This window comes from Cebus imitator, unplaced genomic scaffold (assembly GCF_001604975.1).
Source record: "Cebus imitator isolate Cc_AM_T3 unplaced genomic scaffold, Cebus_imitator-1.0 Scaffold659, whole genome shotgun sequence".
NCBI lineage: Eukaryota > Metazoa > Chordata > Mammalia > Primates > Cebidae > Cebus > Cebus imitator.
In genome coordinates, this window is record NW_016107974.1 from 28,927 (window position 1) to 45,200 (window position 16,274).

The 16,274-nt window shown below is 34.2% G+C and overlaps 1 protein-coding gene across 1 annotated transcript in view; it reads right to left on the reverse strand.

The window, feature by feature from the left end:
- The window catches only part of HBS1L (HBS1 like translational GTPase), an 81,873-nt gene that overhangs the window by 7,181 nt on the left and 58,418 nt on the right, over positions 1-16,274 (reverse strand). Inside the window, exons 8-14 of the mRNA XM_017518145.2 lie at positions 14,182-14,328; positions 12,079-12,153; positions 11,437-11,554; positions 10,642-10,710; positions 7,823-7,927; positions 4,563-4,653; positions 4,070-4,178 (exon numbers count right to left, since the gene is read on the reverse strand). Of these exons, the coding sequence (XP_017373634.1) occupies positions 4,070-4,178; positions 4,563-4,653; positions 7,823-7,927; positions 10,642-10,710; positions 11,437-11,554; positions 12,079-12,153; positions 14,182-14,328 (714 nt within the window). The remainder of the gene's footprint in view (positions 1-4,069; positions 4,179-4,562; positions 4,654-7,822; positions 7,928-10,641; positions 10,711-11,436; positions 11,555-12,078; positions 12,154-14,181; positions 14,329-16,274) is intronic.

Here is a 16,274-nt window from a genome sequence, read left to right on the forward strand (position 1 = left end):
CTGAGGCAGGAGAATTGCCTGAACCCAGGAGGCGGAGGTTGCAATGAGCCGAGATCACGCCATTGCACTCCAGCCTGGGTAACTTGAGCGAAACTCCGTCTCAAAAAAAAAAAAAAAAAAAAAAAATACACAGCTGAGCCTCCATTACTCCAAAAGGACAAAGTGGTTTTCTTTTTCAATGACATTTGAGGAGTCAGAACTGGAAAGATCCCAAAAGAATTAAAAACTGACTATTGGAGGTGAAAAACTTGCCACAGTGCATGGCAAAGTGGTGAGAAACGCCTCTGTGCATTCAAAGGATTCAGGTCTTAACCAGTACCAATGTGACATAAATATAAGTCTAAATATCTAAGAAACATTTCGTTTGTAGCAAACAACTTAGGTGAGCAAGTGGAATTCACTTAACTGAGCCACGGTTCAACTAAGGAACTGGAACCAGTCTCCATGGCCAAATTTGAAAGAACAGAAGCACACAAACCTAATTATGTTTTTTCTACCCTTGGTGAGCTATGTGTGGATTCCAGGTAAAATCAGGGTGGACAAAGGATGGGTGTGGCAGCATGAAGGTAGGTCTTTTTTTTGTTCATTTGTTTTTTTGAGACGGAGTCTCGCTGTGTCCCCAGGCTGGACATTGGTAGGATCTTGGCTCACTGCCATCTCTGACTCCTGGGTTCAAGCGATTGTCCTGCCTCAGCCTCCCATGTAGCTGGGACTACAGGCACGCACCACCATGCCCAGCTAATTTTTGTATTTTTAGTAGAGACGAAGTTTCACCATGTTGGCCAGGATGGTCTCCATCTCTTGACCTCGTGATCCTCAGCCTTCCAAAGTGATGAGAATACAGGCATAAGCCACCGCACCGCACCCAGCCAAAGTTAGGTCTTATATTTCTTTTTATCTCCTCAGCATCTTACAAATAGTAGCTCAAACAAAATATTACATGAAAATAACAAAGAGAAGTGACTGTACACTATCTCAACATTTTAATTCATATTATATTTAACCAAAGTCATCTATAATTCAAAGCAATGTGCAGCATAGTGTAATAGGGAAAAAAAGTACTCAATTTCAGAGTAAAAGTAATGAATAAGGAATCCTGGCTTAACCACATATTATTTACATGGCACAACCTCTCATTCCTTTTCTGTAAATGAGAACCATACTAATACAGGTCCACAATCACTTATCTGCAATTCCCCAGTTCCAAAAGACTGAAAATCTAAAGTTTTTTCCTAAGCCTGTAACAAGGCCATTTAAGTGCAAAACCAGACCTGAAGTGAGGTAATGTATAGATCTTATTTATCTCAGTTAATGTTAATAAGTTTTGGTACAGAAACATTAATATTTTGATTTTAGAGTGTTGGTCTCTTCTATTATGTAACTTTCATGCTTTCTGAATTCTAAAACCATTGGCCTAAAGGGTTTCAGGTAAAGTCTAGGATTCTATATTTCATGTAAGGTTATGAGAATCTTATTACCTAGTGTTTTATAAACTCAAATGGGCTATATAATCTGTTAAGTGGCCAAAAAAAATTATTTTCCTTAATTTTCTAGGTAACCTGTATTTTTAAAATATTAACAAATATATAGACAATTGGTTTTCAACAAGGGTACCAAGTCCATTCAATAGGGGAAAGAACAGTCTTTTCAACTCATGGTGCTGGGAAAATTGGATATCCACACACAAAACAATGAAGATGAGACACTACCTTACATATGTACAAAAATTAAATGACAATGGATCAACGACCTAAATATAAAAGTAAAAACAACAAAACTCTTAGAAGAAAACATAGCACAAAAAGCTTTCTGACACTGGATTTGGCAATGATTTCTTGGGTAATATGCCAAAAACAAAGGCAGCAAAGGAAAAAATAGACTGGACTTCAACCTAAGTGCTCATCAACCAATGAGTGGATAGAGAAAACGTATGTATACAACATGGAGTACTACTTGGCCATACAAAGGGTAGAGATAGGGTGTTTTACAGCAACTTGGATAGAGCTGGAGGACATTATTCTAAGTGAAATAACTCAGGAATGAAAAATCAAGTAGCGTATGTGCTCATTTAAAAGTGGGAGCTAAACTATGGGTACACAAAGACATACGGAATAGTATAGGAGACACTGGAGACTCAGTAGCAGAGAGGGCTTGAGAGGGATGAAAGATAAAAAAAAACTTGCATCTTGGGTACTATGTATACTACTTGGGTGATGGGTGCACTAAAAGCTGAGACTTCACCATTATATAATTTATCCATGTAATAAAAACCCACTAGTTGGTAAAAAGAAGTAAAAAGAAAATTGACAAATTTTAAAAAATAAAGGAAAAAACCACTTGTACCCCAAAAGCTATTGAAATTTAAAAATATATTAAAAAATATAGCTTCCCATATAAAATAGGTGAAATTTAAATATATTAACATAGTATTATGGAATTAGTCCCTAAATAGTAAAATTTTAATAGCTTAGAAAACACCTTTGCTTAAAAAAATTTTTTTGAAGTTTTTCTCCCATAGGAAGTAGATTGATAAAATATGATCATTCTTTCTGAAACAAATTTGATCCGGGTGTTTCTGAATTAATATATGCCTGCAGAATCTTCTAAGGAACACTGAAAAACTTGCAATTCGTGATTATCTTTAAGAAACTACCATAGTGAGGAAGACAGTATTACTATTCAAAGTAACTACTGACCTCTTGACCTCTCTAACTCTCCACTGGCAAATATTATCATTGCATGAGTAAAAACATGCCGTAACCAACCTCTTCTTTGCCCCATAGAACATACTGCTTTCTATGAATGAGTTCCATTTGCTCACAGCAGTTAACTTGTTGTTAATTGATGATCAATATATGAATTCTGAATATTTAAGTATCTTCAACAATAGCATTTAAAAAAAAAAAAGCTTTTATTTCTGTTTTAGTGTATGGAAGAAATGGAATATAATTATGAAAGTAAAGCACTTAAATAATACCTTAAAATACAATTTTACATGATCAAATTAATATAGAAATAATTACAAAGAACTATAAAGTACATGGTTATCTCAGATATAGGTGTATAAGTATAAATGATCCAAATAAATGTATTGCCAACCTCTAAACCACTATCGCTAACTTAAAAAAGTCTTACTTTTATTTCAAATATGCATCAAATGGTAGAAACATCATGGAGAAACAGTTATTGTCATGCAGAATCTGTACTATATGAGCTAATCAGAAAAAAAAAAATTCTAATGGGAAAATGGCCATCTGTCGTATGACAAAAGCAAGATACCAAACTCTAAGAGTATAGTCCCAAATATCTCAAAACAATTACACATAAAACAGAAAATCCAGACTATTCACAAGTAACAACTTTTCAAGGTAAGTAACATTATTGTATAAAATCTCCCTCTTCACATAAAATGCATATGTTCCAATGATGCTGGCAAACCAACCTTACAGCATTCAGGGTCTGAATGTGTTGCCTCAGCACCACTGAAGTTTACTGTATGTCTAGGATCCCCAGAATACACCCAATACATATCAGTATATATACACATACTGGGTGGATAATACGATTACATTAAAAACACTGACATGTAAAGATACATATTTAGGTATTATGCAAGTATACAACATTTTTATTTTCCATGTTTTTATGTGTTTTCCAAAATTTTCTAAACAATCTATTACTTTTATCATCAGAAAAACTGCAAATCGACATATTAAACAAAATGGAAACCCAGAAAGATTCAACCTAAAAAACTTGGGTAAACTTTAGAACACAGTGAAAATGTGTCTGCCATTTTTCTCTGGATAAATTTTATTATCATTACTTTGTATCCTATTTGTTACGAAATATCTTTTCAATGCCTTTTAAAAAGTCCTCAGTCTCAAGGATCAAAATAAAAAACAAAATAAAAATGATTTTCTAATTACAATTTAAAGTTTTTCTGGATTATAGCAATAAGATGTTAACTGAAAATAAACATAGTTCACCACTTGTAAAGAAAGTTATCACTTTTAGGATAAAGTTACTTTGAATTTATAAAAATAGGAACAATAAAACATTTGGAACTTACGGGAAATCCTTTAGTGATAGGAATTTCAATATTAAAGATGAGGATTCGGGCTCTGAAACGAGTGCAAGCTTTAATGGGTTCTTTGGGGCCGCAAAATACACAGCCAACACTGTAAGAACAAAAAGAGAAGAAATAGAAAGGTAGTTGGCGGAGAAATTTACATCAAATAGAAAGACCTCAAAACCATTTACAAGGAAAGTAAAACAATTAAGTAAATTAGGGACTTTTTCTAAATATTCCCTTCGGAGTTAAACCATGGCTTTAAACCTTATATCATTTTTACACATTAGAGCTTTCACTCGAAGCACATGCCAAGTATGTGGGACTGACATGTATTAATTCAAATTTTAAGTAGGTTTGCTTACATTTCCACAATTGTCTATTTTTGGTCAAATGAAATTCAAAATTGAACTAGCAGACTGCAAAATGTATGTGTTTAGAGGTGAGGTCCTATATGAAGATAACAGTTGCTTAAACTCATTTTCTCACTCACTTGATTTTGATGATATCCATCCCAACCAAAGTAAGACTAACATGATCGCCTGCTGCTGCCCAGTCGACAGGTTCATCATGCAAAGTGATTCCTGGAAATGAGTAAGAACCAAAGCGCATAGTGAAACACCTCGATATCAAACCATAACAACCAACAGAGTTTGGCTGATTTGTGCTTCATCAGTCACTATTCATCATTTTCAATATGAATGGATTGAGAGTAAGAAATATAACTGTGAGCGTTGAGGAAAACACACTTCCTCTAGAACTGATTCTCCTAGAATACCACCCTAAACATAAAGAGACTTGTATTTGCCCATAAAAGGCTGACTTCTGCTTATTTAATCAAGGTTTTTAAACTCATTGACACAATTGGTATAGTCATTAAACAGGCCTCATTCAAATATTTGAATGATATATTAATGGATACAGACAAACAGTTCAAATTATTCAAAATGACATAAAACATGGGACTGAAGAAGATGTCTAGCAGTATTTTCTTCTTTTGAATTTTGCTTTTAATTAGACAACCACTTAAACAAGTAATCCTTGTTTTCCAAGTAACCTATGGGACATGTACACTAGGTAAGAATTTCAGATGGCGTTCTCAGCAGGCCTTTTAACTGCTCCTGGCTTAAAAAGAACTTCTTCCCAGAGAAAGATCTGCGTACTAATGACTGGTTATATAAAAAGAAAAACATTAAGGAAATAGTGATAAGAAAATTTAAAAATGATCCTAGGTGTTGCTGTATATCTGGAGATATACATCTATTTACCTAGACATAGTCCTGAAGGTAGTCGTAGAGAGCAGTTCCCAAAAGCAACACTCAGCTACCTTATCCAAAGGCTTTTAAAATATATCTCGCATTTTCTGATTTTATGAAATACATTTATGGATTAAGTTCCTTTCCAAATTCTCTTCACAAAGAGAATGTGTAGGTCAACCACCGTGGATAGCTCTTGACTGACATGTTCTTAGTAAATTATAATCCACCCATATTTTTCTTAAAATACTCATTTCCTATGCAGCAAGGAGAGTTTCTGACTTTTAGGGGGCTCAAGGATAACTTTAAGATCTCTGAGACAATCTAGAATTTTATGCGAAATGTCATGTATGTGCACATGTGCATTAATTTGAGAAAAGAAGGTATAATTTTCTTCAAGTATCAGAGATTCTTCTTCCCAAACATGTTAGCAATTGTGCTATTAAGGAATGTTTGTTAAATATCAACTAACTATATTTAGTTTTAAAATGTAAATTTAGAATGACCCTATCTGAGTTTTGCTATGAAATATGGAACTGAAAACAGAAGCTAGATATTTACATATAATAGAGATTGCCTTTGGCTTAAAAATTTGTAGACGTTTCAGACTACAAGTATAAAATTTTCCAAAGGTACTTAACATTATCTGGTACTTCTTTCCCTCAATCAGGTTACACTATTCCACATGTAACAATTATAAAAATAAACTTTTCTCATGGGACAAACATTACAAAAAGAAGCTCTTTTTTAATACTCCATGAGTTTGACATGTTAATAAAGTAGAAACGGAATTTAGAATTTCTATTTGTTGGTAGTAGATTCAGTCAAGTTTTTTTTTGGGACAGTACTAGTCGGAGAGCCACAGTAGTACCTAAAAATGTTTATACAGAAGAGTGTATTCAAGAACCTAAAACCGAAGCAAAAGCAGTAAGGTGAGAAATTGAGGACTGAGAACTTGTCAGTTTAAGTTAAAAGACTGGCTCTCAAGGATTAGGGCGGTTCTTCCCTGGGGCTTCTGATAAGACTTCTCTCTTAACAAACGCTGATTAAAGATAATGCTTCTAGTTTCTCTGTGTGGAAAGTATAAAGAAGAGGGGGGTAAAGAATGTGAGACTTTCAGAGGTGACTAAGGATTTTGGAGGTTACAAGGGAGTCAATCTTAGGTCTGTGATAACTTTAGGATCATGTTTTAACTCATGGCACGATCATAAAAAAAAATTATTGTTCTCAAAAATGATCATTAGCACATCAAAAACATAGTGTTTCAAAATTATTATAACTCTTGTCACTTTATAAAACAAATGCAGAGGGCTGTACTTGCACACAATGAACAGATCTATAGAAAATGACACTATTTTTAAAGTGCATGTTACTTTCTGTCAAAACAGAAATTTCATGATCCCTAGTGGGCAGGAAAAAAAAGGTCAAATGGAAATAACCAGTTTTCATTCCCTTACTCATCTTTAAATGTAGGTTAAACCATGTAACTTCAATAGATATTCATTAATTTTTTAACTTTTCAAGAAATCTTCTTTTAAAGACAGTATAATAATTCAAGCAAAATATACATTCAAATTTATAAATCAGTCAGGTACAACTCTAGATATGAACTATAGATTAATAGTAACAGGGAAAAATACTAAAATCTAAACAATTTTTATATTTCCAATAGGCTATACTTCAGCTTAAAATGGTTACAAATAATGTTATTTTATAGTATAAAACAGATCTTCACAAGTCAGAGGCTTAATGGTAAGCCGGAATAAAAGAGGTATAGAATTATAAAGCTTTAGTCAAAATTTGGAAAATAATAATATACATACATATACATGTAACATATAAAATGTATTCACATACATAAATATGTATGTCTGTATGTATGTATTAGAAGACAGAAATAATTATCAGTCACTATAAAAAAAAATTAGGTCTATGTGCAGAAACAGTGACTGTGGCAATTTACTACTCAATTTCTCCTTTCAACATTGTTTTTTTTCTGCATTTGAACCTTGCTTACATCTTCCTATAAAATAAACATACATTTTTGGCATAAACATGACCAAAGGTGTTAATTTATAGTTATTCTGAAATACACATTTCAAAGTAACAGACTGTAGCAGGCTGCTTTGCTACTGACTGGTTAGGGTCAGGCTGGGACTAGATTTAATTTCTGCTACAGAATATTATTTCAAATGTATCTGTGAGGTATCCACACATATCTGGTTAAATCCTAACCAGTCTACTCTAATCAGTGTCAAAAATAGAATGCTACCACAGTTAGAATGTGATATGTAAATATATATACATACACAGTCACAACAGAAAAAAATCGTTTAATGTTTTCACATTTTCATCTTCAACAGTTAGTATCAGTTTGACAGTCAGTTACAATTTCGGTAAGACGGTACTTGCTTTGGAGTGGTAACTGAACCACTTTTTAAAAATTTGCTGTCTCAACTTAAGGCTTATTTAGCAAAAGCATCTTGCAGATAAATACCTTTTACAGTACAAGTTTCATTAGGAGGCATTGCCAGTAGTCGGTCACCAGCTTGAATATAACCAGCTTCAATTTTACCAGTTATGCAAAATCCAGATCCCTGATCTGCAAAACATACCAAAATCTTATGATTCATACAGCAATGTCATCTGATGATTAATATTACTAACTATACTTAGTTCCTAAGTAGTCATATAAAACTAGTAGTTCAACAGACATTAAATAATAATCATTTCAGAGTTAACATCTCTACTAAATATGGCATATATTTTACTCTTTTTTGGAAATAAAAGTACTCATATTACAAAAAATAGAGGTTCATTCCTTTCTCAAATATTTATTGAGAAATAATAAGTATTTGAGTACCAGACATTATACTAAACTCGGGGGATGAAAAAATAAAAATATAAGTCCTTGCCCATAAAGATATTATACTAGTAAAGAGAAAGATGAAAACAATTACATTGTCCTGAGACAAACGCTATTTAAAATGTACGATAGAAACAGAAAGGTGTACCAAAGAATCCATGATAGTGGGAACAGAAATCTGGGCACTTTGAAGAAGGAATAAGTGTTTTTTAGGTAGCTTGTATGTATGGGTAGGGAGAAAAGGGGAGACATTGCTGCCCCAGGAAACTGTGTGCAAAGGCATAACCAAATAAAGGATGTGCTAAGAGCCATTTGTCACTTTTGGGGGCTGTGGGGAGGGGACCACACAGAATGATGAAGAAAAGGCAAGACAGGAGGCAACAGAGATAGGCAAGGGAGAAATAATAAAAGGGCCTCACAAATCACACTTAGGGTTTAAATTTCATCCTGCAGTTAAGTAATAGGAAACCAGCAAACATTGTGAACAGAGGTATTTCTGTGTTAGAGTAGAAGCTGATACAAATGCACACACTTACTATTACTACAGAAAGAAATAAACTCAAGAATTTGGGAATAAGGAATAACAAGTTTGGAGTGGTAAGGAAAGTGAAGAATGACAGAAAGTGGAAAATCTGAGATGATGATGCATTAACTGTGAGATATGAAACTAAAGACAAGATCCATTTTAGGCTTGGTAAATCTGAAGTGTCTATGAGACATACACATGCAGAAGTTGCATTCCAGTGGGGACCAATCACACAACATTCCATGAGAATGGTACCCCCAAAAGAACACATTCCCAGGAGAGATGTACAAGTGTGTGGAGAATGAGCAAAAGGTTTGGGTTAGAGATACAGATTTGGAAAGCATCAAGATGCAGAAGTAGAGAAACTCATGGATGTCAGTTCAAAAGGAGCTTGCAGAGTAAAAAGAGGACTGAGGCAGCAGAACACTGTGTAAGAGACAGAGAATGAGGAGCCCATAGAGAAGATACACAGACGTCAGAGAACCAGGCAAGTTAACGGAAGAAAGCAGGTCACAGAAACCAAGGGAGGAAAGTTTCTAGGTGGATGTGGCTACCAGCATCAGAACCAATGCCAAATTCAAGTAAGACAGAATTGAAAGTGTGTTTGACTTTGGCAACCAAGAGGTCATTTCATGACCTCAGGAGGAACACACTCAGGAAAGCAGCGTAGGAAGAAGCCAGGAAGCAGCCTGAATGGGGAACGGGAAGTGAGAAAGTACAGTCAGCAAACACTGTTAATAAAAGAAAAGTAACCAGCTCTTGTATTCTTGATAAACAACGGGCATTCTGGAAACCATTAGCATATTTCCTCTATTACTAGAACACTGGAAGCTAATAATGATAATGACAAATTTCAATTTCATTACATGATTTTTTCAAAGCACATTCATTCATTCATTCATTTTTAATTCATATATTAAATGTATTATGTGTCAGGCACTGGGCTAGGGCTGCAGGTATAGATAAAGAAGAGATAGTACTTCCCTTCAAGGAGTTCACAATGTAAGTAGGATAAATAGCACAGAAAAAATTATAATGCTGCACGAAAGTACAATGACAGAGGATAGAGAGAATACAGAGGGATGCATCAGGGCATGTGCGCAGGTAAGCACGCCAGTTATCAGTTTGCTGCTCAGTTCTAGATCCACTCTGCATTGCCGACTCTGTGACAATGGAGATTTAGAGAACAAATGACATCCTTACAGTTTTTATTATTCTAATAGATAAATCTTATATCCTTTTATTTATTGAGGTTTTACACTGTTATTTCCATTTTATAGTTTTCTATATAGGATCTTGCCTATATTAAGTTAGGTATATTCTTGGGCATTTAATACATCATCTCTTCCAGCAAGGTCTGAACCTGCTCTAAGCTGGTCCTTCCTCAGGCCTACCTATAAAGTTTCTGTATATCTTTTAGCTGCATTTTCATCATAGTCAATAATTCTTTATATTATATTTCCCATTTCACCTATGTGTATCTAACTCCTAACTGGACCCGGACGGCTACAGATAGGTAGGAAATGGACAAGTAAAGGGAAAGAACGACACGACAGGGAAGCATGGATAGACATGTGGAAATAAACACATCCGGTGTGTTTAAGAAACAATGAAAAACCCAGTTGGTTGAAGAACTTGAAAGCTAAAGCAATCTAATGGTAGGAAAAAAACTATGAAGTTGTAAAGACAAAAGGTTTTCTTATGCTTGAAAAGACAAGAAATGGTAAGTAAACTGAAGGTTTTCCTGGACAGGGAAGCTAAGTGACTAAAACTGTGCATTTTAAGATTGACAGTGGTCCTTACTTGGGCATGAAGAAGAGAGACTCTGAAGGCAATATACTATCATAACTTAGTCCAGGAAAGGTCAGGAGGGAATGGGGAAATGGGGGCTCTACTGAAGAAGCACTGCGGAGGTAGCACTTACCTTTGAAAACATCGGCTACACATAATCTAAAAGGCTTGTCAATAGATCGCTGGGGAGGCTTAAAGGAATCTGGAAAAAAATGCAAAAGGCAAGGTTTAATTTAAAATTAAATTTTTGACTCACCTCAATAAACTCATTATAATCCCACTTCTCCCTGAAAATAACTACTTTTTAATATTACTAATAGCAAATGAACTGTCACTAATATGAACTTATAGGTTGAGTACCCTTTATCCAAAATGCTTGGGACCAGAAGTTTTTCAGATTCTGGAATATTTGCATTATACTTACTGTTTTGAGCATCCAAATCCAAAATTCTGAAATTTGAAATACTCCAAAATCTGAAACTTTTTGAGCACCAATATGATGCTCAAAGAAAATGCTCATTGGAGCATTTTGAATTTCAGATTTTTGAATTTGGGCTGCTCAAATGGTAAGTATAATGTAAATATTCCAAAATCCAAAAAAATATAAAATCCAAACACTTCTAGTCCCAAACATTTCAGATAAGGGATATTCAACCAGTAATACTTTGCAGTTTATAAAATGAATGTTAATCTCATTTAATTTCAACAATACTCTATGAGATACGTAAGGCAGGCACTAGCTTCATTCATTGAGGAAAACAGAGCTAACAGGTTAAGTATTGCATATGTGGACAAAACAGGCAACTTAGTTCCTCTGACTACAAATTCTATGCTTTTTCATACATGTGACTATCTCCCATAAAGAACTCTAAATAATAATTAATATCAAGTTTATAATGCAGTAAAGCTAGAATGGCAGTATACTCACCAATCTGTTCTAATAAACACAGTCCTTTATACCATTTTGTGAGTTCACTTGACTGAGATCTTGTGATTAGATTTTCACCACTGAGACCACTTGTAGGAATAAAAGCTACGTCACTCTCCTATTAAAAAGATTGACTTATGAAACTTAACACATTTTTTAAAAACTTAAAAGATTCACCATTACCATAACTGTACCAAGTTTGCAAAAGCAACCACGTATTTTTTAAAAGGTAATAGAAATCATAGAACTACAGCTCCAAAGTTATCTGATTCAATAATTTTCAACTTTTGATTTTGGGAAACTTGCAAATTTATTCCAAAACATTCAAGCATTCGGTATTACATATGCCTGTTAGACAAATTCCTCCCTATCATTTCCACATTCCTCTATGACCTCCCTAAACCTATACCATCTAATTTAATAGGTAGGATATAAGTATTTTGCTTATGTAAAAATGAACCCGAACGTTAAACATATGCAATTTTCTAAGGTGAAACAATCCAAAGAATATATTATATACAGGATATACAAGAGGAAATAAAGCAAAGAGAATTAAACAAATTTAATAAGAATATCAAAGTATTAGTTTTTCCTCTCATGACTTAAGGAAAGGAATAACAAATAAATTTAAAATGATCTTACCTTGAAACCTGCTTGCTTAAGAAAGTGCCCAAGTTTTCCAGTAATCTCTTGAAATCTTTCTTGTTGCCAATTAACCTGATAAAGATCCAATTTATTTTTAAAACTATGCTTCAGAACATGATACATAAAATTTAAATTTCTGCAATGAAATATAAATAATCGACTATATAAAATATAAATACAAAATCTATTAAAATCAAAACACAGAATATCAGATCTTGACACTAATACAATTTAAAAGTAATTTTCCCTAAAAGAGAAAGCCTAGAAATAATCTCCAGTACATTTAGAATTTTTTATATATGCTCAAAGTGATTTCAAATCTAGGGTGGAAAAGTGAGTATTTTACTCCCTTTTGCTTAGGCCAACTGTTAGAATAAAATAAAATTATTAGCACTCCCCTCAAGCAAAAAAGACTAAAAAAGTATATGTAATATGAACTCTAGATAATGACATGTCACTGCAGTATTTAGGGGTCTGCAACTTACAGGGAAATGCATGCCAAAGAAATGGATTAATGGATGAATAAAGAAGTAGACAGAGAAACCAACATGTGATCAAGTAAGAGGCAGAGTCTTAGTAAGTGGGTGTAATATGGGTGCTTACTGTAAAATTCTTTCAACTTTTCTTTATATTTGAAATTTTTCATGGTCAAATGCTGGGAAAAAATTAAAAGTACATATACTAATAATACCATAAAGGAGCTAATAGCAAATGTAAGTGAATCAGATCCCAGGGTAAGAAAATACCTAAGTAGGTTGGGTGCAGTGACCCACACCTGTAATCCTAGCACTTTGAGAGGCTGTGGCAAGAAGACAGCTTGAGCCAGGAGTTCCAGTCCAGCCTGGGCAACACAGAGAGACACTATCGCTCCAAAAAACTAAAAATTAGCAAGGCATGATGATACACACCTGTAGTCCCAGCTACTAGTGAGACTGACATAGGAGGATTGCTTGAGCCCAGGAAACGAGGCTGCAGTAAGCTATGATGGCACCACAGCACTCTAGCCTGGGCAACAGAGCAAGACTCCATCTCAAAAAAGAGAAAACACATAAGCATAAAGACAGAAGTCAAAAGGAACTATTTATAAAGTTGAGTATATATCCAAAATATACCATAAACAAAAAGTAAAGTAACAAATTGGGAAAGATATCTAAGAGAGGATAGAGGGGTGATATCTTTAATAAATAATGTTTACAAATTGATAAGAAAAAAATACAGTTCCAAAAAAGAGCAAATTATATAAATAATTCCCAAAAGAAAAAACAAATTGTAAATATACAGAATATATTTACATACTAACATTCACAGAGGAGTAAATTTTTTTAAAAAGACGAATCATATTTTATATATAAATTGGGAAAACAATTTTATAATAACAGCAGTGTTGATAAGGATTAAGGAAAATAAATACACCGTATGTGCCAGGAGTAAATAACTAAAATTTTGCTCAAAGGCATTTTAAACATCGAATCTTAAAAGGTTCAGCAAATCTTAAAAGGTATATTCCCTTAGGCCCAGAAACTTCCATGGAATGAACCATTTCTAAATACACACAGAGGAAATGTTCAAAAGTAGATGTTTAATAAATTATATCTTTAAAATAGAATAGAGCCATTAAAACAGCATCCTCTTTATCCAAGGATTATTAATTACCTGGAAACATGCACAAGACAAGAAAATTATCTTTTTTAAAAAAGCAGAATAAAACAGATAACCCAATGTTGTAAATAAAAAGATTATTTTTAAAAATTGGATGAATATATAAAATGAAATGTTATAAGTTGCTGGGTGGGAAGGAGAATTGGAAATATAGGTTTATTTCTGATTTTTATACTTTACTCCACTAAAATAAACATGTATTGTTTTATAATTTAAAACAATTTTTAGGTTTTAAAAATTAATTTTGAAAATAAGAAGACATTTTCTTGCTTAAAAATTACTAACATCTCATTTATTTAAGATGAGAACAGAGAATTTATTTTTAAAAACATGGCAATTGACTAACAAAATACATACTAGTCACATTTGAGGTCATCCATATGAGCAGAATAACACCTTAATTAGCATCTTAAAAAAAATCCTCACAAAGCCCTTAAATACCTGATCCATTTTATTAACTGCAACTGCAAGCTGCGTCACTCCCAGAGAACGGACCAAGAGTCCATGCTCTCGTGTTTGTCCTCCAGTCTCAAATCCAGCTTCAAACTCTCCCCTGCTGGCATCTACAACTAAAACAGCTACATCTGCCTAAAAAAGAAAAATAATTGAAACCAGAAATAATATTTCAGCATTTTAATTTAAAGGACAGATTATTCAATTAATTATGTTAATCAGATATTTTAAGGAAGACTCTAACTACCGCCACTAAAGCAAATCAAACAAAAGACTCCCAAAGATGGATTAAATTTTAGGATTAAAAAATCACCAAAAGTAATGACATGAAGAACAAGAAAAAATGTCCATATCTGATTATACAACAATTAAAATATCTAAGCAATGGTGGAAAAACAAATAAAATTAAAAACATAAGTAAACAGCAGCTGGGCACAGTGGCTCACAATTGTAATCCCAGCACTTTTGGAGGGAGGCTAAGGCAGGCAGATCATCTGACGTCAGGAGTTTCAGACCAGCCTAGCCAATACTGTAAAACCCCATCTCTGCAAAAAATACAAAAATTAGCCACGTGTGGTGGCACACACCGGTAGTCCCAGCTACTTGGGAAGCTAAGGTATGAATATCACTTGAACCTGGGAGGCAGAGGTTGCAGTGAGCCAAGATGGCGCCACTGCACTCCAGCTTGGGCAACAGAACAAGACTGTCTCAAAAAACAAAAAGGGACAAATATTTGTAACATGTAAGGTAAAAGTTATAATCTCTATAGAGTCTTTACCAAAAAAACCCCCAAAAAAACAGAAAACAAGAAGACATAGCTTTAAAGGATACACGCAAGCTATTTGCTAAAGAAATATAAATGGTCAACAAACATGAAAAAAATTCAAATTCAGTAGAAACCAAAACTTTTTAAAAAGTAAATTAAAAACACATTGGCATATTCCTCTGCTCCGTTGTTAAAGGTTTAAAAGACAAAATTATTTGCTGTAAGCAAGAAGGACATTCTCAAATATTGCTGATAGGACTGTAGGTGCACAGCCTTCCAGGGGGCGTTTTCATGAAAAGTATCAAGAACTTAAAAATTATGAATATTTTACCTCCCATCAATTCTACCTCTAGGAATATATCCCAGAGAAGTAAGCATAGATTTACAAAGATATTCATCAGAATATTATTTAGAATGAAGAAAAACTGCAAATAAATGAATTATCAAAAAGCAGTGTATTCATCCTCTACAGCTATTGAAAAAGAGCCTTGTATAACAAAGTTTTCTAACCTTTGTGGACCATCTTGTGAATCAGAAAGACATTTCTTTCAGACTCAAATTACACACGCCATAAAAGAAGCAAGCTAACCTTAGCTTAGCTCACTTTCTTTGTTAGCCTTATTGAAACCAACTTTATAGGTTCCCACTATTCTTTTGTGTTGATGCCACATCATGTGGATCCAGCCTTTTAAAATGTGCAACAGACAATTTGTGCAACCATAAGTGTTCCTCCTTTTCATTCTTATCAATTATTTCTGTCAATGCACTGTAGGGGCATTTTTTAAAGAACACTCTTTTATTTTCTCTTTTACAGCTTTTGCTTTGTACCTGTTTGTCACAGAAATCCACTTTTACGTAATCCAGGAAACAGTGACTACATGTGGCATTCCCCTCTAGCTATCTAGAGGCTGTTAACGATAATCCCTTTCTCTCAGGGTCCTCTTATATTCCATCCACATCATTAAGTTCTCCTGCTTTCTGGTCAGAACAGGGTCCACAACAGCTTATTTTTGTGTTGCTTCCCGAATGACTGTGCTGTCCAGTTTTTAAAGAATTTCAGCCGGGTGCGGTGGCTTACGCCTGTAATCCCAGCACTTTGGGAGGCCAAGGCGGGCAGATCACGAGGTCAAGAGATCGAGATCATCCCAGCCAACATAGTGAAACCCATCTCTACTAAAATAAAGTACTAAAATAAAATACAAAAATTAGCTGGGCGTGGTGGTGCACACCTGTAGTCCCAGCTACTTAGGAGGCTGAGGCAGGAGAATTGCTTGAACCCGGGAGGCGGAGGTTGCAGTGAGCTGAGATCACAAAA